At 38.8% G+C, this 22,899-nt stretch overlaps 2 protein-coding genes across 4 annotated transcripts in view; both read right to left on the bottom strand.

Moving 5' to 3' along the window:
- Positions 1 to 22,683, bottom strand: part of LOC132144948 (NACHT, LRR and PYD domains-containing protein 1b allele 2-like) — a 173,491-nt gene extending 150,808 nt beyond the window's left edge. For 2 of the 3 annotated variants that reach the window (XM_059555545.1, XM_059555547.1), the window contains exons 1-2: positions 22,467 to 22,683; positions 21,922 to 22,007 (exon numbers count right to left, since the gene is read on the bottom strand). Coding sequence is in view for 1 of the 3 variants with exons in the window: in XM_059555553.1 (XP_059411536.1) it covers positions 9,251 to 9,424; positions 14,964 to 15,137; positions 15,326 to 15,534 (557 nt within the window). In the remaining 2 variants the exon portion in view is untranslated. Of the gene's footprint in view, positions 1 to 9,250; positions 9,425 to 14,963; positions 15,138 to 15,325; positions 15,680 to 21,921; positions 22,008 to 22,466 lie in introns of those variants that run through there. The other variant, XM_059555553.1, reaches the window with a different exon arrangement.
- LOC132144950 (NLR family CARD domain-containing protein 3-like) lies at positions 15,807 to 16,787 on the bottom strand. Its single transcript, XM_059555556.1, has one exon. The coding sequence runs from the start codon at positions 16,650 to 16,652 to the stop codon at positions 15,945 to 15,947; it is 708 nt and encodes a 235-aa protein (XP_059411539.1). The 5' UTR covers positions 16,653 to 16,787; the 3' UTR covers positions 15,807 to 15,944.
- Positions 22,684 to 22,899: the final 216 nt, after the last annotated feature.

Below are 22,899 nucleotides of genomic sequence, written 5' to 3'. Positions count from 1 at the left end.
CTACAGCGACTCACAAATCAGGCAACCAACTGGACCTCACCTACACGCGCTGTTGCTCTGTGGAAAACTCTTCAGTTGCTCCACTGCACACCTCAGACCACTTCCTCATTACTGCTAACCTAGCACTTACTCCTGAAGTGCCTCACACTCCAATGCAGGTCACCTTTCGACGGAATCTACGCTCACTCTCTCCATCTCGCCTATCTTCTGTGGTTTCATCATCACTTCCTGCACTCTCTCAGTTTTCTGCTCTGGACACGAACAGTGCTACGGACACTCTTTGCTCCACTTTAACATCTTGCTTGGACAACTTTTGCCCACTGATGTCTAGACCAGCACGCACCGCCCCATCTGCCCCCTGGCTGTCTGAGGTTCTCAAACATTGCTCTAAACTCAGGGCTGCAGAGAGGAAATGGCAGAAATCAAGAAACTCTACCGACCTCAGTGTGTATCAGTCTCTCCTCTCTTCCTTCTCTGCAAATGTCTTTACGGCTAAAACATCCTACTACCACAACAAAATTAACAGCTGTTGTGATGCTCGGACACTCTTCAAGACTTTCTCTTCTCTTCTTAATCCGCCGCCACTACCTCCTCCATCGATTCTTACAGCGGACGACTTTGCAGTTTTCTTCACAAATAAGACAAGATCTATCAGTGACCAATTCTCCACACCACAGACTGAGGACAACTTCACAATGACCGACGCACACTCTTTCTCCTCCTTCTCCCCACTCTCAGAGATGGACGTCTCCAAACTTCTCCTGTCCAATCATCCTACTACTTGTCCACTTGATCCGATCCCCACTCGTCTTCTTCAAGCGATCTCTTCTTCAGTCATACCTTCGCTTACTCACATTATCAACTCCTCTCTTCACTCTGGAACATTTCCCTCAGCATTCAAGCAGGCTCGGGTAAGCCCACTGCTCAAGAAACCTTCTCTAAATCCAGCCTTTCTTGAAAACTACAGACCGGTATCCCTTTTTCCATTCATTGCAAAGACACTTGAGCGAGCTGTGTTCAACCAGCTTTCTATGTTCCTTGTACAGAACAACCTCCTGGACAGCAACCAATCTGGCTTCAAAAGTGGCCACTCAACTGAGACTGCTCTACTCTCGGTTACTGAAGCCCTGCAACTAGCAAGAGCAGCTTCAACATTTTCGGCACTCATCTTACTGGACCTGTCTGCTGCTTTTGACACTGTTAATCACCAGATTCTCCTGTCCACCCTCAGAAAGATGGGCATCTCTGGAACTGCACTCCAGTGGGTTAAGTCCTACCTCTCTGACAGATCCTTCAGTGTGTCTTGGAGGGGTGATGTTTCAAAGTCACACCACCTTGCTACTGGGGTTCCTCAAGGCTCAGTACTTGGACCACTTCTCTTCTCCATCTACATGACATCATTAGGATCTGTCATTCAGAAGCATGGCTTTTCTTATCACTGCTACGCTGATGACACCCAACTCTACTTCTCATTCCAGCCAGATGACCCGATGGTAGCTGCTCGCATTTCAGCCTGTCTGAGTGACATTTCTATCTGGATGAATTACCATCACCTTCAGCTTAACCTTACGAAAACAGAACTCCTGGTGATTCCAGCTAACCCATTGCTTCATCACAACTTCTCTATACAGCTGGGCTCATCAACCATTACTCTTTCGAGGACAGCCAGAAACCTAGGAGTTGTGATGGATCATCAGTTAAGCTTCACAGACCACATTGCTACAAAGACCCGGTCCTGCAGGTTTGCCTTATACAACATTAGGAAGATTAGACCCTTCCTGTCAGAGCAAGCAACCCAACTTCTTGTCCAAGCTCTTGTTCTCTCCAGACTGGACTATTGTAATGCTCTCCTGGCGGGCCTACCTGCATGTACTGTCAAGCCTCTGCAATTGATCCAGAATACAGCAGCGAGGGTTGTCTTCAATGAGCCAAAAAAAGCTCACGTTACTCCTCTCCTCATCAGGTTACACTGGCTACCAGTAGCCGCTCGCATCAAATTCAAGGTACTGATGCTTGCCTACAAGACGACCACTGGCACGGCACCAACTTATCTAAACTCACTGGTTAAATCTTATGTGCCCTCCAGAAGTTTGCGCTCTGCAAGTGAACGACGCCTAGTGGTGCCATCCCAAAGAAGTTCAAAATCACTCTCACGGACCTTTTCCTGGACTGTGCCCAGCTGGGGGAATGACCTCCCCATCTCAATTCGTACAGCGGAGTCTCTACTCATTTTCAAGAAACATCTAAAGACTCGTCTTTTTCGCCAGCACTTAACCAGCTAATACTACCACTTTTCCTTTTCTTGTCTTTTCATTTATAAAAAAAAAAAAAAAACTGGCTATGCGTTCTGTACTAGACTCAGAGGTGGGTAGAGTACCCAAAAACTGTAATCAAGTAAAAGTAAAAGTACTTCTAGAAATATTTACTCAAGTAAAAGTAAAAGTACTAGTCTGAATAGTTACTTGAGTAAGAGTAAAAGAGTATCGGATAAAAAATCTACTCAAGTAGTTAGTTACTAGTTACTTTGGGTCATATATACTGAGCCTATTTTTATTTAGATATATAGATAAAATGTATGTGTGTGTGTATAAATATATATATATTTCATCAGCCTTTACTCCAGTCTTCAATGTCACATAATCCTTCAGAAATCATTCCAATATGTTGATTAACTATCAATGATGTTCTTTTTATCTTTCTATTCATCAAATAATCCTAAACAAAATCTCACAGGTTCCAAAAAAATATTAAGCAGCATTAAGTTTCCAGCACTGGAAATAAATCAATATATTAGATTTATATTTTGAAGGATCATGACTCTGAAAACTGGAGTAACAGCTGATGAAAAGTATATTTCTGCAAGCGTAAATATTGTGGAAATATCATAATTAATTGTGTCTAGGCATATGGGGGTCATCATGTGACATACAGCAGCCACAACAGCATATTGGCAAATTATTATTAAGCATTATTTATTTATTTTTTTCATTTTTATTAGAAACATTCCCAGAAACATGAACTATATAATGAAATATCTCGATTCTCACATTTCATAGATTGTTAATAATGATAATATGCGATGGTCAAAGTAGCCTAATTATGTAATTTATTATAAAACCCTGTCTGTTTACTTAAGTAACAGATATAGGTGTCATGCCATAACATATTTTTAATAAGACTGACTTTATATTAAATGTGAATTTAAAATTGAAAGTTAATGTGATATAAAAATTGCTATTAATCTTTCATTGTTCAGAAAGAGAGCAAATAACATTTACATTATCAAAGATCATTTTCACTGACAGTCTAGAGTTCAATCACTCTCAGAAACTCCCATTAAAATCACTGAAACTGTTACCACTGTGAAATCAATATCTTAATTACAGATTCGTACACACATCTGCACTTTGTTGTCTCCAGTCACGAGCGAGTGAAGGAAACACCAGCATTTTAGCAATGACTCATCGGAACACCTCTGATTGGCCATTGCATTCAAAAGCTCAACAGAATCTTGGTTATAATGCGCAGCGCTGTAAAAACGCATCTATCTCTGGCTCAGTGCCAGCAAGCGATCACAGATCTGAATTTAGCAGCTGATGATATGACTCGCTGAATGTACTCACGCCGGTGTGATTGTATTAAAATTAATAAAATCTTAATCGGCTATTTTTTCTCTTTTAGAAGCTGCATTCAACTTGACTCCCTTCTGTTATAAGTCACACGTACAACAAACTAATGTCACAGTGGTATCGTGTACTGTAATCGAATGTAGCCCAAGTTATTACATGTTTAACAGTAGACAGCACACGCGGTGTTCATCTAATAAGGATCTCCATCGCAAGCAAATAATAGGCTTTGCAGATTTGCTTTCAATTCAGTGCAGTTGCATAGCCATGTTTTCAACGCTGCTGATATTCTTAAACGTTACAACTCTGAGTGAACCGCTTCAGAGGCGCTCAGCGCGTGCGGCAGGGAACTGAACGAATCATTCAAACTGATTCATGAACCAATTCACTCGTTTGCCAATTGGTTTGATCAAGCCTTTGAACAGAATTGACTCAAAAGACTGAATCATTCGCGAATGGGCATCGTTCATTGTCCAGAGAAAAGTAGACCACGCGTTTGGAATAAACTGAAGCATTTATAACATATTGCATTAAGATAAAGTAACGAGAGGAGCGTCGCCCACAGTAATGAAGTAAAAGTACAGATTTTTCCCAAAAAATTTACTCAAGTAAGAGTAAAAGTACGCATCTTTAAATATACTCCAAAAAGTATTAGTTACCCCAAAAAATTACTCAAGTAAATGTAACGAAGTAAATGTAACTCGTTACTACCCACCTCTGACTAGACTAATTGAGAATTGTCATGGCACTTGTATACTGTTGTTCTCTTGTTGACCTGACTGCTTCTATTGTTCTCATTTGTATGTCGCTTTGGATAAAAGCGTCTGCTAAATGATTAAATGTAATGTAATGTAAATGTAAATGATTAGTTCATCATTAACTAATCACTTATAAATGCCTTACAGCAACGAGCACGTGCTTTACTGACGGGTGTATCAGGACACTGAAGACGAGCACAGGTGAGCACAGTTTTTCACAAGTTCATCAAACAACCGCAGTAAGAAGTTTCATCAAGCACGGTGAGTAATGGCTTCTCCTATCATTGTTTCTTGCACCTCTTGCCACATGTATAGTTTATCTATCTCTGTCGCTGATGAGGGATTCACATGTGATAAATGCAGGGAAATAGTTAGGCTGACAGAGAAGATTTCAGAATTAGAGACACGCATCCAAACTTTAATTGAGGACAGTAAGAATGTTAGGGCTCTAGATACGGCTTTGGATGCGTCTAGCTCAGGGATTCCTGTACATTGTTCGGTTCCGGAAACAAAGCCCTTGCAGCAGGGCAACTGGGTGACGGTGAGGCAGCGTAGTCGTGGGTCAAAACACCGCTCTTCTGTTCCGATCAAAACATTAAACAGGTTCTCCCCACTCAGTGATGCACCCACTGAGAAACCTGATGAAAGTGCTCTAGTTATTGGTGATTCTATTGTATGGAACGTGAATATAGAGACACCAGCTACCATAGTCAAATGTTTACCGGGAGCCAGAGCACCTGACATCTTGGCAAATTTAAAAGTGCTGGCTAATGCTAAACGTAAATACAGTAAGATTGTTATTCATACCGGCACTAATGATGTTCGACTTCGCCAGTCGGAGATCACTAAAAATAACATTAAAGAGGTGTGTGAACTTGCAAGCACGATGTCAGACACTGTAATATGCTCTGGTCCCCTCCCTGCTTACCGTGGTGATGAGATAAATAGCAGATTGTCATCACTCAATGGCTGGATGTCTAAGTGGTGCCCACAGAATAACATAGGTTTCATAGACAATTGGACAAGCTTTTGGGGCAGACCTGACCTGCTTAAAAGAGATGGTCTTCATCCCTCCTGGGGTGGCGCCACTCTTCTCTCTAGAAATTTGGCAAATAGTCTTAGTGTTTATACTTGACTAACTGGGGCCCAGGTCAGGAAGCAGACAGACTGGCTAAACCGACCGTCTGCTAGCCGCCTCCCGTCACAGAGGTCAGTTAATTCTTAGCACTTAGAGACTTTTTCACCTAGATATCACACTATAGAGACTGTGTCTGTTCCCCGAACTAGAAAAAAAACAAAAAACGTCCAAACCAAGTTAAGATTAACAATTTAATTGAGGTTCAACAAATAAAAAACAGAAACAATATGGATAAACAGATGATAAAGCTTGGCTTATTGAATATCAGATCCCTTTCTACGAAAACACTTTTTGTAAATAATATGATCACTGATCATAATATAGATGTACTCTGTTTGACAGAAACCTGGCTAAAACCTGATGATTACATTATTTTAAATGAGTCCACCCCCCAAGATTACTGTTATAAACATGAGCCGCGTCTAAAAGGCAAAGGTGGAGGTGTTGCTTCAATTTATAACAACGTTTTCAGGATCTCTCAGAGAGCAGGCTTCAAGTATAACTCGTTTGAAGTAATGGTGCTTCATATAACATTATCCAGAGAAACAAATGTTAATGATAAATCCCCTGTTATGTTTGTACTGGCTACTGTATTCAGGCCACCAGGGCACCATACAGACTTTATTAAAGAGTTTGGTGATTTTACATCCGAGTTAGTTCTGGCTGCAGATAAAGTCTTACTAGTTGGTGATTTTAATATCCATGTTAATAATGAAAAAGATGCATTGGGATCAGCATTTATAGACATTCTGAACTCTATTGGGGTTAGACAACACGTTTCAGGACCTACTCATTGTCGAAATCATACTCTAGATTTAATACTGTCACATGGAATTGATGTTGATGGTGTTGAAATTATTCAGCCAAGTGATGATATCTCAGATCATTATTTAGTTCTGTGCAAACTTCATATAGCCAAAATTGTAAATCCTACTTCTTGTTACAAGTATGGAAGAACCATCACTTCTAACACAAAAGACTGCTTTTTAAGTTATCTTCCTGATGTATCCAAATTCCTTAGCATATCCAAAACCTCAGAACTTGATGATGTAACAGAAACTATGGACTCTCTCTTTTCTAGCACTTTAAATACAGTTGCTCCTTTACGCTTAAGGAAGGTTAAGGAAAACAGTTTGACACCATGGTATAATGAGCATACTCGCACCCTAAAGAGAGCAGCCCGAAAAATGGAGCGCAGCTGGAGGAAAACAAAACTAGAGGTATTTCGTATTGCTTGGCGGGAAAGTAACATATCCTACAGAAAAGCATTAAAAACTGCTAGATCCGATTACTTTTCTTCTCTTTTAGAAGAAAACAAGCATAACCCCAGGTATTTATTCAATACAGTGGCTAAATTAACGAAAAATAAAGCCTCAACAAGTGTTGACATTTCCCAACATCACAGCAGTAATGACTTTATGAACTATTTTACTTCTAAAATCGATACTATTAGAGATAAAATTGCAACCATTCAGCCGTCAGCTACAGTATCACATCAGACAGTGCACTATAGACCCCCTGAGGAACAGTTCAACTCATTCTCTACTATAGGAGAGGAAGAATTGTATAAACTTGTTAAATCATCTAAACCAACAACATGTATGTTAGACCCTATACCATCTAAGCTCCTAAAAGAGGTGCTTCCAGAAGTCATAGATCTTCTTCTGACTATTATTAATTCCTCATTGTCATTAGGATATGTCCCCAAAACCTTCAAACTGGCTGTTATTAAGCCTCTCATCAAAAAACCACAGCTTGACCCCAAAGAACTAGTTAATTATAGACCAATCTCGAATCTCCCTTTTCTGTCCAAGATACTAGAAAAGGGGGTATCCTCACAATTATATTCCTTCTTAGAGTAAAATGGTATATGTGAGGATTTCCAGTCAGGATTTAGACCGTATCATAGTACTGAGACTGCTCTCCTTAGAGTTACAAATGATCTGCTCTTATCATCTGATCGTGGGTGTATCTCTCTATTAGTTTTATTGGATCTTAGTGCTGCGTTTGACACAATTGACCACAACATTCTTTTGCATAGACTTGAACACTTTGTTGGCATTAATGGAAGTGCATTAGCATGGTTTAAATCGTACTTATATGACCGCCATCAGTTCGTAGCAGTGAATGAAGATGTATCCTATCGATCACAAGTGCAGTAAGGAGTACCTCAAGGCTCAGTACTAGGGCCGCTACTCTTCACGCTTTATATGTTACCCTTGGGAGATATCATCAGGAAACATGGTGTTAGCTTTCACTGTTATGCTGATGATACTCAACTCTATATTTCTTCGCAGCCCGGTGAAACACACCAATTTGAAAAACGAATGGATTGCATAGTCGATATAAAAAACTGGATGACAAGTAATTTCTTACAGCTAAATTCTGAAAAAACAGAGGTGTTAATTATAGGACCTAAAAACTCCGCTTGTAATAACCTAGAACACTGTCTAAGACTTGATGGTTGCTCTGTCAATTCTTCGTCATCAGTTAGGAACCTAGGTGTGCTATTTGATCGCAATCTTTCCTTAGAAAGCCACGTTTCTAGCATTTGTAAAACTGCATTTTTCCATCTCAAAAATATATCTAAATTACGGCCTATGCTCTCAATGTCAAATGCAGAAATGTTAATCCATGCATTTATGACCTCAAGGTTAGATTATTGTAATGCTTTATTGGGTGGTTGTTCTGCACGCTTAGTAAACAAACTACAGCTAGTCCAAAATGCAGCAGCAAGAGTTCTTACTAGAACCAGGAAGTATGACCATATTAGCCCGGTCCTGTCAACACTGCACTGGCTCCCTATCAAGCATCGTATAGATTTTAAAATATTGCTTATTACCTATAAAGCCCTGAATGGTTTAGCACCTCAGTATTTGAATGAGCTCCTTTTACATTATAATCCTCTACGTCCGCTACGTTCTCAAAACTCAGGCAATTTGATAATACCTAGAATATCAAAATCAACTGCGGGCGGCAGATCCTTTTCCTATTTGGCGCCAAAACTCTGGAATAACCTACCTAACATTGTTCGGGAGGCAGACACACTCTTGCAGTTTAAATCTAGATTAAAGACCCATCTCTTTAACCTGGCATACACATAACATACTAATATGCTTTTATTATCCAAATCCGTTAAAGGATTTTTAGGCTGCATTAATTAGGTAAACCGGAACCGGAAACACTTCCCATGACACCCTATGTACTTGCTACATCATTAGAAGAATGGCATCTACGCTAATATTTGTCCGTTTCTCTCTTGTTCCGAGGTCACCGTGGCCACCAGATCCAGTCTGTGTCCAGATCAGAGGGTCACTGCAGTCACCCGGATCCAGTACGTATCCAGACCAGATGCTGGATCAGCACCTAGAAAGGACCTCTACATCCCTTAAAGACAGCGGAGACCAGGACAACTAGAGCCCCAGATACAGATCCCCTGTAAAGACCTTGTCTCAAAAGAGCACCAGGACAAGACCACAGGAAACAGATGATTCTTCTGCACAATCTGACTTTGCTGCAGCCTGGAATTGAACTACTGGTTTCGTCTGGTCATAGGAGAACTTACATCAAAACATTAACAAACATGTGCTAAAGGTTTATCTCTGTTTGCTCTTGGTACATTTTCTGACGTGGATAAAACTCTACAGATGATTCTACATCAGAACTACAACTATAAACTATTTGTAAAGATTTATTTGTGAATACCAGTGTGTGTGTGTTTGATTTACCAGAGTTTCTCCAGTTTACAGCGAGGATCCTTCAGTAGATCAGAGAGCAGCTTCACTCCTGACGCTCCTAGTTTATTAAATGACATATCCAGATCTCTCAGGTGTGAGGGGTTTGATCTAAGAGCTGAAGCAAGAGCAGAACAACCTTCATCTGTGACTCCACAATCCCTCAACCTGTAGAGAACAATGACACTCTTCAGTCTCTCAGTTCAGGATCTACAGCTCAGATCAGCAGCAACTTCACAATCAGAAAGAAACCACAACATGATTAACAGAACCAGTCTGAAGCCGTGGCAACTTTATATTAAAGGAGTGGTTGACTGTTTTTCTAGGCCTGATTGTGTTTATGGGGTGCAGTCTAACATGTGTTAATACTTGGTAAAAAAACAAACAAACAAAAGAAAACACAGTATTTTTCACACCCATCCAATTTACAGATGTATAAACCAAGTTTTAGAAGGATTTAAGATTCTCTGTAGACTGACAGTTAACATCAGCACTGAAGAACTGTGCTACAATTCTACATTAAACAGGGTTTCTGGTCAGAACACGAGGACACCAGGAATATACTTCAGGGTGATTTACTGTGCGTGAGTGTGTGTGTGTGTGTGTGTGAGAGAGTGTGTGTGTGTGTGTGTGTGTGAGAGTGTGTGTGAGAGAGAGTGTGTGTGTGTGTGTGTGTGTGTGTGTGTGTGTGTGTGTGTGTGTGTGAGAGTGTGTGTGTGTGTGTGCGTGCGTGCGTGCGTGTGTGTGTGTGTGTGTGCGTGTGTGGTTCTGTAAGTATAAAACAGTATACAAATATGAATAAATACACATAAACAGATCTGTATAGCAGTACTTGAATACTCACAAGTAACATCATTGTAAATTATATAAATATACAACCCGAATCCCGGAAAAGTTGGGACGTTTTTTAAATTTTAATAAAATGAAAACTAAAAGACTTTCAAATCACATGAGCCAATATTTTATTCAAAATAGAACATAGATAACATAGCAAATGTTTAAACTGAGAAAGTTTACAATTTTATGCACAAAATGAGCTCATTTCAATTTTGAGTTCTGCTACATGTCTCAAAATAGTTGGGACGGGGCATGTTTACCATGGTGTAGCATCTCCTTTTCTTTTCAAAACAGTTTGAAGACGTCTGGGCATTGAGGCTATGAGTTGCTGGAGTTTTGCTGTTGGAATTTGGTCCCATTCTTGCCTTATATAGATTTCCAGCTGCTGAAGAGTTTGTGGTCGTCTTTGACGTATTTTTCGTTTAATGATGCGCCAAATGTTCTCTATAGGTGAAAGATCTGGCCTGCAGGCAGGCCAGGTTAGCACCCGGACTCTTCTACGACGAAGCCATGCTGTTGTTATAGCTGCAGTATGTGGTTTTGCATTGTCCTGCTGAAATAAACAAGGCCTTACCTGTAATAGACGTTGTTTGGAGGGAAGCATATGTTGCTCTAAAACCTTTATATACCTTTCAGCATTCACAGAACCTTCCAAAACATGCAAGCTGCCCATAGCGTATGCACTTATGCACCCCCATACCATCAGAGATGCTGGCTTTTGAACTGAACGCTGATAACATGCTGGAAGGTCTCCCTCCTCTTTAGCCCGGAGGACACGGCGTGCGTGATTTCCAACAAGAATGTCAAATTTGGACTCGTCTGACCATAAAACACTCTTCCACTTTGAAATAGTCCATTTTAAATGAGCCTTGGCCCACAGGACACGACGGCGCTTCTGGACCATGTTCACATATGGCTTCCTTTTTGCATGATAGAGCTTTAGTTGGCATCTGCTGATGGCACGGCGGATTGTGTTTACCGACAGTGGTTTCTGAAAGTATTCCTGGGCCCATTTAGTAATGTCATTGACACAATCATGCCGATGAGTGATGCAGTGTCGTCTGAGAGCCCGAAGACCACGGGCATCCAATAAAGGTCTCCGGCCTTGTCCCTTACGCACAGAGATTTCTCCAGTTTCTCTGAATCTTTTGATGATGTTATGCACTGTAGATGATGAGATTTGCAAAGCCTTTGCAATTTGACGTTGAGGAACATTGTTTTTAAAGTTTTCCACAATTTTTTTACGTAGTCTTTCACAGATTGGAGAGCCTCTGCCCATCTTTACTTCTGAGAGACTCTGCTTCTCTAAGACAAAGCTTTTATAGCTAATCATGTTACAGACCTGATATCAATTAACTTAATTAATCACTGGATGTTCTCCCAGCTGAATCTTTTCAAAACTGCTTGCTTTTTTAGCCATTTGTTGCCCCCGTGCCAACTTTTTTGAGACCTGTAGCAGGCATTAAATTTTAAATGAGCTAATTAAGTGGATAAAAGTGTAAAATTTCTCAGTTTAAACATTTGCTACGTTATCTATGTTCTATTGTGAATAAAATATTGGCTCATGTGATTTGAAATTCCTTTAGTTTTCATTTTATTAAAATTTAAAAAACGTCCCAACTTTTCCGGAATTCGGGTTGTAAGATAGATACAAATATGACTGAAAGTTGTAATAAATGATCGCACTGCTGCACTGTGTCTAGATCACGTGCCTAACTCGCCCGAACATGTTCCCCGAGATCCGCTTCAAGTCCACGCATTATAGCCTCATAAGCAATATAACATTAAATATTATATAAAAAAAAAAACTTCAGATGCACTTCAGATGCAGCTGAAGATTTAAGATCAATTTTGTTGATATTGATTTCATTTGCTTAATTTACAGCCCAAATGAAAGAATTTGACCCCAAAAAATGGTACACAGTTTCAGAAAATGCCCGTAAAACTTGTTGGAAATTATTAATTAATATCACTGCTGTGAACTGACCACACAGAATATGAAGAAAATTAAAATCCAGGAGTCAGCTGTCCACGACAGTCCCTAAGAAGTCAGCACAATAACACACTCATCAACATATCGTCTAATTATCGATATTGATAAAATCCCAGAAAATTATTGAGATATCATTATTAGTTAATATCACACACCCCAATTTATGTTAATAATTGTTTAAGTTAATATAATAATAAATAATTTTGACTCATCCATTTCTTTAAAAGTGGTTTAAAGGCTGAAATGTAAAGTTTATCATATTATAAAACTTTTTGTTTTTGTGAAAACTTGATTCTGAACTGTAAATTATGCTTTTTATAGTAATTTTACAGTTTAATATGGTAATATAGACATTGCTCTACTCCGCTCATATGGTATTCATTTTATTTGTGCAGGTCTTAAAAAAGGTGTTAAAAAGTCTTAAATATGAGCTTAAAAATCCTGCGGAAACCCTTTTAAATTAACCAATACATTAGTTTGCCAACAAAACTTTGGTCAGATGTATTTATTTAATGTAATGGAGAAATCTAATACACTGACAGCTACTCAATGACTGTTCAGACAAACACAGCACAATCTCTGTTCAGATCTGCTTCTACATGTGTTTTCAGGGTTAGTTTCAATATCAGAGAACACGTCAGAACTGTTTAATTCTTTTGTAAATACCCTAAATCATCAACACACATCTGTATGATATAAAGCAGCTGTTTGTAGATCATCCACTCAAACTATAATATCAGAAGTATTTTAAAATTGTGTCAAAAACTTTGGAAAGAATGTGATGAAGATTTAAACAGCATCATTTTCAATTAACTACAGGACACTTTCTTTATGACAAGTGTTGGGAAGGTTACTTTGGAAATTTAATAGGTTACAGATTACAAGTTACCCTATTTAAAATGTAATAGTAGTGTAACTTTTTTAATTACTTTAATAAAGTAATGTAACTAATCACTTTTGAGTACTTTTTGATTACTTTTCTAAATTTCTAATGAATTTTTTTTTGCAACTGTAAATCATTTCAAACATTTACACCATGCAGGTTTAACCTTAAAGTCGTGTTCAATACTCTCAGACTTTTACAATCCTTCATCGCTTCAATTAAGATGATCACATTTGAACACATCTAACACAAAATCTGACTTCAGTACCGCCTTTTACTTTGAGATTGATCTGAAGTTCAATGCAGATTTAAAATCTAAAGAAATAGTTTATAGATACTGTTTTTGAAACCAAATCTTTGCATACAAGAAACACTTTAATCTAACAATGGTTTGGGGAAAAAAATTGTTAATAAATAAATACAAGCATATACATTATCTCAAACACGGTTATCTAATAAGCATGTGTCCTATTTTCTGTACTAAACTCCTGAAACTTTGGTGTCTTTTTGAAACACTGCTGTCTCTTTGTATATGATTTGATGACAGTTTCTCAAAATAAGTAAAATGCTCATGAAGTGACTCACAGCAGTTCTAGAGATTATGTTTGTGTTCAAAAATTAGGCTGGGAAATCTCACTCATACACCCACAATACATTCTGAAACATGGGCAACCCTATTTTATGTATAGACCTGACATGAAAAAGATTTAAATCCCTAGGTTTGGGACATGTAACATAATTAAGAGCTCTCTCCTGAACTGCACCTTCACTTCCATTATCCATCCATCCTCTCATGACTTTAATACTGAAGATTTTTATTTGACTTTTACCATGTTTTGTAAGAGCATATTTGTTTTTTTGGCAAATTAATTATCACTTGTATTTATTTTTTACTACAAATTCCATGGTTAGACAACGGTTAATGCAATACCATAGGCTACATAAATTTTCCTAAGGGTTGTGTTTTTGTCTGCACTAACTCCCCTTAACCCTATGATTAAATATGATTATTTGTCTGCTAAATTACTACTGTAACATTACAATAGAAAATAATCATGTCGTTTATACAGTATTTTGAGTGAGTGTGAGCAATGTGCTGCTGCTGCATGACCAAGTAAACAAAGACAAAACTACAATAGCATCTTTACAGATGAAACTGAACTGCACTTGAAGCCCTGAACAGAAGTGTCGCTTCTCTGCTCCAGCTGTGCGCTTCCACAGTCCACTCTATTCTCCCTCTCACATTCATTACTCGGAGTCTGATCCAAACCGTTTGGCGGAGGCGCGGAGAGCGCTCTATTCACGACTAACCGATCGATGATTTATTAGAGATTTAATGATCAAATGGCGGATTCGGAAATAATCACTTTAGTACATTCGGCGTACAATTATACAATAACAATATTAAAATAGCGGGCCAAATCGTCTGCCAGGCCACAATTGTCCCGGTTCTCCCGATGTCCAGTCAGCGCCTGATTTCCACAGACACACAGAATGTGCAGGATTCATAGATTGTCATTTTGCGGCTTAATATTCACTGACACTCCCATATCGCGTTTTGACTAAAGTGTACTGACCTACTTTTGATTTATTTTTCCAAAATGTGGCATAATCCGTCCGCATTAGGCTGAATTTCGTTTTTATGACTGGATTCTACGAACCAGACTGTTTTCCGCGTTGCGGAGATTAGGGGCCATATGTCTTGTGCAATTTGGGAAAGAAATAAGCTGTATGCGGATGTGTAAATATTCAAATGTAATCCCCTTTGTAATCGTTAAAATTTTCATAAGTAACTGTAATTTAATTACTATTCTCTTCTTAGTAACTGTAACTGATTACAGTTACATTAATTTTATAATTAAATTACGTAACGCCGTTACATGTAACTAGTTACTCCCCAACACTGTTTATGACACAGTTTTGGTTTTCATTTTGTTCATAATCAACAAAGGAGCAACATTTAGGAGGATACTGACAGATTCATATCATCTTACCAGAGTTTCTCCAGTTTACAGCGAGGATCCTTCAGTAGATCAGAGAGCAGCTTCACTCCTGACGCTCCTAGTTTATTTCCAGACAGATTCAGTTTTCTCAGGTGTGAGGGGTTTGATCTCAGAGCTGAAGCCAGAGCAGCACAATCTTCATCTGTGACTCCACAATCCCTCAACCTGTAGACAACAATGACACTCTTCAGTCTCTCAGTTCAGCAAACACTTCTATAAATGATATATGATATATACAGTATTTAAATCTATGATTTTTTTTTCCTTTTACTGCTTTGGTAAGAAAGTGCATGCTAAAGTGCTAAATGTGATCATGTTTTATCAGTGTAGTGATTGTTGTCAGTGTGACTTACTGAACTGATCTGGATTCTTTAATCACAGGCAGCAGCTTCTGAAGAACTTCATCTGCTGTATTGTGGGCTCCAATAAACTGTTTCAGATTAAACTCATCCATCTTCTGCTCTAAAGTCAGCAGCACATAAACCAGAGCTGACCACTGTGAAGAGGAGAGATTGGTTTCTCCTATTTGTCCAGATCTCAGATAATCCTGGATCTCCTGCATCAGTGAATCATCTCCCAGTTCATTCAGACAGTGGAACAGATTGATGGATCTCTCTGAAGAGTGATTCTCCCTGATATTCTGTTTGATTAACTCAACTGTTTCCTCTTTGTTGTAGGAGCAGCTTCCTGTCTGTGTAAGTAATTCTCATAAGAGAGTCTGATTGGACTCCAATGAAAGACCCAGAAGAAAATGCAGGAAAAGATCCAGATGTCCATTTTTACTTCGTAAAGCTTCATCCACAGCTCTCTGATGCAGACCAGATAATGAATAATTTAGAACCCAGTACAGAATGTTATAAATCCAGTTTAAAACTTTAAAGAAGAGACTTTGTTCAGTTTGGTCAAACACATTTCTGTAGTTCTTTGTAAAGGAGAGATGTGCATATAGAGCTGCTAGATGTTCCTGGATGATCAGATGAACAAAGCAGAAGACTTCCCCTGATACAAGCCCAACTCCTCTCTGAAGATCTGAGTGCACAATCCTGAGTACACTGCTGCTTCTGTCTCATCAATGCCACACTCTCTCAGGTCTTCCTCGTAGAAGATCAGGTTTCCTTTCACAAGCTGCTGAAAAGCTAGTTTCTCCAGTTTGACAATCATGTCTTCATCTTTAACTGTCTTCTCATAGTCCTTCTCATGTTTGATGTTGGTCTGAAGGATCAGGAAGTGTGTGTACATCTGAGTGAGAGTCGTGGGAATCTCTCCACTCTCTGCTCGACTCAACATCTTCTCCAGAACAGCGGCTGAGATCCAGCAGAACACTGGGATGTGGCACATGATGTAGAGGCTCCTTGATGACTTCAGGTGTGAGATGATCCTGTCGGCCAGACTCTGATCACTGATTCTCTTCCTGAAGTATTCCTCCTTCTGTGGATCATTGAAGCCTCGTACCTCTGTCACTCGATGGACACACTCAGAGGGGACGAGATCAGCTGCTGCTGGTCTGGAGGTGATCCAGATGAGAGCAGAGGGAAGCAGATTCCCCACAATGAGGTTCATCAGCAGCACGTCCACTGAGACTGATTCAGATATATTACATAGTTTCACTGTACTCTCAAAATCCAGAGACAGACGACACTCATCCAGACCATCAAAGATGAAACAACACTTTATATTCATCACTGGATATTTCCATTTCTTTTGTTTCAGGAAAAAAGATATGAAGAAGATCTGAAAGACTGAGTGTTTTGTCCTTCATCAGGTTGATCTCTCTGAAAGGAAGTGGAAATATTAGCTGGATGTCCTGATTCTCTTTCTCTTTCCCTTCAGCCCAGTCCAGGATCAACTTCTGCACAGAGACTGTTTTTCCAATGCCAGCAACTCCCTTTGTCAGCACAGTTCTGATGGCTTTGTCTTGTCCAGGTAAAGCTCTAAAGATGTCATTGCATTTGATGGCTGTGTCCTCTGTTGCTGCTTTCCTGGATTGTGTCTCAATCTGTCTCACCTCATGCTCATTATTGATCTCTCCACTCTCACTCTCTGTGATGTAGAGCTCTGTGTAGATCTCATTCAGGAGAGTTGGGTTTCCCTGCATTGCTGTTCCTTCATACAGACGCTCAAACTTCTTCAGCAGATTTGATTTAAATCCGCTTTGGTCCAGTTGAGAGTCACGACTGAAAGTATAAAACATTAGATTAAGACATAAATCAGATGAGTAAAACTGATCTTTTGGCAGCCTAGACAGAAATATTGTACCTTAGATTAGATGGCATGTGTTTCCCCCAAATATTCCTGGAGTGTCGGCTAACTGCTCACTAATTATGGACAAACATAGACAGAACAGAGACAATAAAGTTGAGCAGTGAAAAGCAGTCGAAAAACTGGCAGCCATATCACCCTGGAGCCCAAGACCGGTTTCCCACTGAAGCTAAGCAGGGCTGAGCCTGGTCAGTACCTGGATGGGAGACCTCCTGAGAAAACTAGGTTGCTGCTGGAAGAGGTGCTAGTGAGGCCAGCAGGGGGTGCTCACCCTGTGGTCTGTGTGGGTCCTAGCACCCTAGTGTAGTGATGGGGACACTATACTGTCAACAAGCACCGTCCTTCGGATGAGACGTTAAACCGAGGTCCTGACTCTCTGTGGTCATTAAAAATCCCAGGATGTCTTTCGAAAAAGAGTAGAGGTGTGACTTCGTCATCCTGGCTAAATTGCCCTTTGGCCTCTGACCATCATGGCCTCCTAACAATTCCCATATCTGCTGATTGGCTTCATCACTCTGTCTCCTCTCCACCAGTAAGCTGGTGTGTGGTGGGCGTTCTGGCACACAATGGCTGCCGTCCAGCGCCGGCGCTATGGTGGGGCATTCGAGGGCCGTGCCCCCCCTAGCGGTTATTGATGCCCCTCCTACAGGCCATGGCGTGGCCAAAAAAAAAATCCCTTTTAGTTATTATTTTAATATTAAATGTTCAAACTGTAACTTAAATTAAATAAAATAAAAAGAATGGGAAAATTAATTATTTTGGTTGTTCATGGCACGTTACAGGCTTCTCATGGTGAATGCTTATTGGTCGCCGTCTCGCAGAGTAAACTTGTTACATTTGATTTGCAGCGCGCGCGCAAAATCCATTTCAAGTTGAAGAACAGTTTGTCCGTCTATATTATAGACAGTTGTTAGCAGCTAATTCAAAAAAAAAAAAATACTTTTTAAATTTATTTATGGATTTACAAAAATGGATTAGACCTCCGCAGCCTCGTCAATCAGCAGACTTGGATACTCCGGCCACGACCACCAGTACCATGGTCTGAGAGCCGAGCTGGCCCTTCTTTTGCGAATGCTAGCAAATGCACAAGCGATCGTGCCGCCCCCACCTCACATTCACAATTAGGGATCCTTAAGATGCATGAAAATAATTTTTTTTAATCTATGAAATTACACTCAGAGGGTTTTTTTATTCTGCAAAAACGTGAAAAGGGTACACAATGCAACAGCTGCATATAATTTCTGTTTTATAGGCTAATAGATAGTGTACAGAATAAAACTAAACATGTGCACTCAACTTTTTAGCTCACAAAACTGGAGATTTAGATTTTTTCTTGACTAATAGGCCTACACACATTTCAGAAGCGTGCGCGTCGGGCTTTCGCAGCGGCAAACGCTTTGATTGCATCCTCGAGTTTAACTTGTACTTCTGAGATAACATTTATCAGTTTAAGCTTTGAGAAACTGCGTTCTCCTGAGCTCACAGTGACGAGGAGAGTGAGAAGCACTCTCAATGCTACAAAAACATTTGGAAAAATTGATTCCATCCCTTTTTCACAGATGAATTTAAGCGCATCCAGTGGTTTAGCTCCAGCAACCAGGCGTCTGCCCAAAGCAGTCAGCTCTTCAAACAATTCGTGCCCATCAACATCCGCGAATCTCCATGAGTCAGGGCCTTTTCCAGTCCTAAGCAATCGTGAAGAACTATTGTATTCTTCTTTTCTTTCAGAGATGCAATGTCATATAAAAATCCAAATACGCGCCCATTGTCTACGCAGCGAAAAGCGCTCTTCCACGGAGGCGACTGTACTCATGACCATAAGTTTATTCGTTTTGACATTTTTGAATATACATTAAAGTATTTTGCATGCATATAGACTTACTAATAGGGCACTGCCGGGCGGGAATTTTTATTCGAAATGTAAAGTTTTTTTATTTATTTATAAAAAAAACCTGTTGATATAAGTGCGATAATTGTAACCTAATATGAAACAAACTAATTAATTAGTATTTCTCTCTCTCTCTAAAAAATCAGTTAAAAATGTTGTGACATCCTTATTCTCTGCAGGCGAATTTTAGTCTTCTGATTTAACTGGTCCATACGCAGACATTTGTGTGATGAGGTCCAACTCGTTTTATGAAGAAAAAAGCCTTAAGTTTTCAGAAACATCTATACGAAAAAAACGTCTGATTTCAAACTGATTCAGTGTTTTATTTTTGTCGTCGTAATTTGATAATTAGCCTATTTAAGTATAATATACATTAAAGTATTCAGTGTTTTATTTTTGTCGTCGTAATTTGATAATTAGCCTATTTAAGTATAAAAAATATATAGCTATTTATATTAGGCCTATTTTATGTTTTTGTTTTTTATTATTATTATTATTTTATTTAGCCTATATTATATTTATATTATTATTTTCTGTCCTGTTCTGTTGTTTAGGCTATCTGTTCTGGTCCGGGTTTTCCGATAACAATGTAGCCTAGCCAATCTTAGCTCTTAAAAGCGCTCTCTACGTGCAAGGTTATGAACGTTAGCCGCAATTCCTCGCGCATTTCCCAAAATGTACATTTTCACAAAAATGTAGGGCACACTACTGAACTCGTAGAACGCTACTAAGTGCTACTTGAGTCACTGTCCATTCGCAAAGTGCTGAACTAGGCTATACTTACCTTATATGGAATCATATTCTGAACGTTTAGCCTAACAATCGTCATCTGTTGTGTTTTAGGAATCAAGACAGGTAAAAATAAAATAAAAAATATATTATGACATTCTATATAGATAAGATCATTGGAGCTAACTGACTCTTGCCATATCCGGTCGGCAAAACAGCAAATTTCAGCGCTGTCTTCTGTTCCTCTTTTAGATAAAAAACCCAAGTCCAAATCGTTCATTGTCATTCTAAATGATCTTTCAGATTTAGGTCTGGATTTCCATGCTACTATGATGTTGCCAATGCGTCAAAAAATAAAATATTTATCAAACGACAGTGCCCCCCGTCGATGATCCAATGCCCCTCCAGTAGATATGCTCTGACGCTGACTCTGCTGCCATTGCATCATCCAGGTGGATGCTGCACACTGGTGGTGGATGAGGAGATACCCCCAGACTATGTAAAGCGCTTTGAGTGCCTAGAAAAGCGCTATATAAATGTAATGAATTATTATTATTAAAACTAAATGTGTGCAAGGGAAATTTGTACAATTTTGTTGAAATGACACAGAATTACCTTATAAATTCCCCTCTCATAGAGAACAGTCAAAACCAATCTATCAATCTAATATATTCTCACAGTAATCTATTTAAAAAAGAGATGTTGTACCTCAAATCAGTTGTGTGTCTTCCCTCAAATTTTACCGGTTTATCCATAGACTGGTCACTCTTCATGGACACACAGCTGGGCTCTGATGAGACTGATCTGTCACTTAAGCTTTAACAGAATAGAGACAATAGAGTATAGAATAGAATAGAAGGAAAAAATCATATAGTTGATTTTATGTGGAGTACATTAATATAACAAAAAAAAATCTGAAAACACATGAAAGGTATATTCAGCAACTTTAAATGAACTGATAAAATAATACAAATGAGACTTTAACAGTCTGAGATTGGCTCTTTCATTTAGAAGGTGGGACAATTCCGTCATAAAGCACATTGCAGTTTCTCCCCTTCATAACTTCAGGAGTGAACGTCTTTGTATTCCTATAGTCTTTGAGAACGCCCACCACACACCAGCTTAATAGTGGAGAGGAGAAGGAGTGAGGAAGCCAATCAGTAAAATACAAAAAGGTCTGAAGAGTAAACCACTCTTCAGATGCTGCCTGCATTAAGGACACCTGATACCCTATCGTTGGGCGCATACCAGCATCTCCAATATTTCTGTTTAGAGTTTGATTTAAGAACTCGAATCTTAGCTGATTTTGTTTTAGATGTATCGTTACAATTGCCTCCATAAGACTCTACTTATAACTACAAACTGAGCCTCAAAAAAGAACAAACACAACTATTTGGGCTGTCAGTCATTTAGATGTGGTCATGTCAATTATGTTTTTATGGCCTCTCTTCTTCTGCTTTCCAGTATCTACAGTCAAGATGTGCTCACTGTGTCTGACTCTGTACCAAGTCAAAGTGGCTCTTAGTTTTTATTAAAACTCTGAGTGCAGATAGTCTGCCATACTGTACTCTATTTTCATGGCTAGATAGTGACTTTCATGTTGTTGATGTGTTTTTCTATTAAAGTGATGGAGCGGTTTCATTTGTGCTGTAATTTGATGGTAAAAATGTTGTACCTCGGATCAGGTGATGTGTGTCTTCCCTGAAAATGTAATGGTTTATCCATAGACCAGTTACTCTTCATGGACACACAGCTGGGCTCTGATGAGTTTGATCTGTCCACCTGAAACTTACTTTAACAGAATAAAAACATTAGCTATAATAGATAGATAACAGAGATAATATAGTAAAGACAAGAATCCAACTGGTTGATTTTACATGAAAATAAATTCAACTTAAGAATGTTGTCTATCTGAAAATAAATATGCTGAAATAAATGAAGAAATAAATTAAGCTGAAGAGTGATGACACTTTGGTGTTTTGGTGTCAGTATTTAAAGACCTAAACACCCTGGTCATGTGGTGTACAGTGTATCTTCTATTTAACATTAAGATCATATGAAGACTTGACATACCTGCATCCTGGAGAAACATCTCCATCTCTGAATGCTTGTGTGTCCTCCATGATTCATTCAGTCTTCATGAAGCTGCACAGATACGTCTGATGAGACAGAAACACTCAGATACAACAAAATACAAGATGTATGTGTTTATAGAAAACAGAAGACTCTGACTTCTGATTTCTAATCAGTAATCAAGATTTAACTTCTGTATTAATTAGATTTGTCATCATATTATTGTACATGTTAGGAACTGGCATCATCTGAATCAGCAGATATTCTTTTTCAGTTAGATATTGACTTTAGTTTACACAGAAAATTTGGAGACACGCAGCTAAATTAAAAATATATTAATAAAAAATGTTAAAGCGAAGATAGTTGCAAGGATGTGGTTTATAAATTAGGCTTTTATGATTAGGCCTACATATAAAAAGTGTATTATAATATATATGTCTGTATAGGCCTATATCCAAAGAGAATTAATAATAAAGACATCACTGATAAGATTAAAAATGCATATAACATACTTCATGAGTAAGTTACATTTCATTTTTACTTACTTATTGAGGAAGTTGATAACTTTTCTTGCCGCTTCACTTTAACACTTGCTCGAAATGTAAGGTTAATAGCCATCCAGAGTTTACTAAACAACATCACGTGAATTCCTACAAAACAAACACATACAGAAATCACTGGATACTTGGATACTTATTATTTCTAATAAGTTAAAGATTCTTAAACACGGATGTAAAATGGCTCAGGAAGATAAAGCACAATACATGTTACTTTCACTTTCGGTTTACTTCACTCACGTGACCTCTGCGCTGAAACATTCCTTGCGCGTCTAAATGACATCTATGGAAGCATATGGGTAGCATTATTCAATTTGGGATGTAATATTCAAAATGACAATGCAATATGTAAAATGACAATGCATTTCTGTATTTACATTTACATTTTCCAATACATTTGTGGAACGTTTGGTGCAAAATG

This window comes from Carassius carassius, chromosome 8, assembly GCF_963082965.1.
Source record: "Carassius carassius chromosome 8, fCarCar2.1, whole genome shotgun sequence".
Lineage (NCBI taxonomy): Eukaryota > Metazoa > Chordata > Actinopteri > Cypriniformes > Cyprinidae > Carassius > Carassius carassius.
The sequence above is the reverse complement of the archived record's forward strand: the minus strand, read 5'-3'. Positions and strand labels throughout refer to the sequence as shown.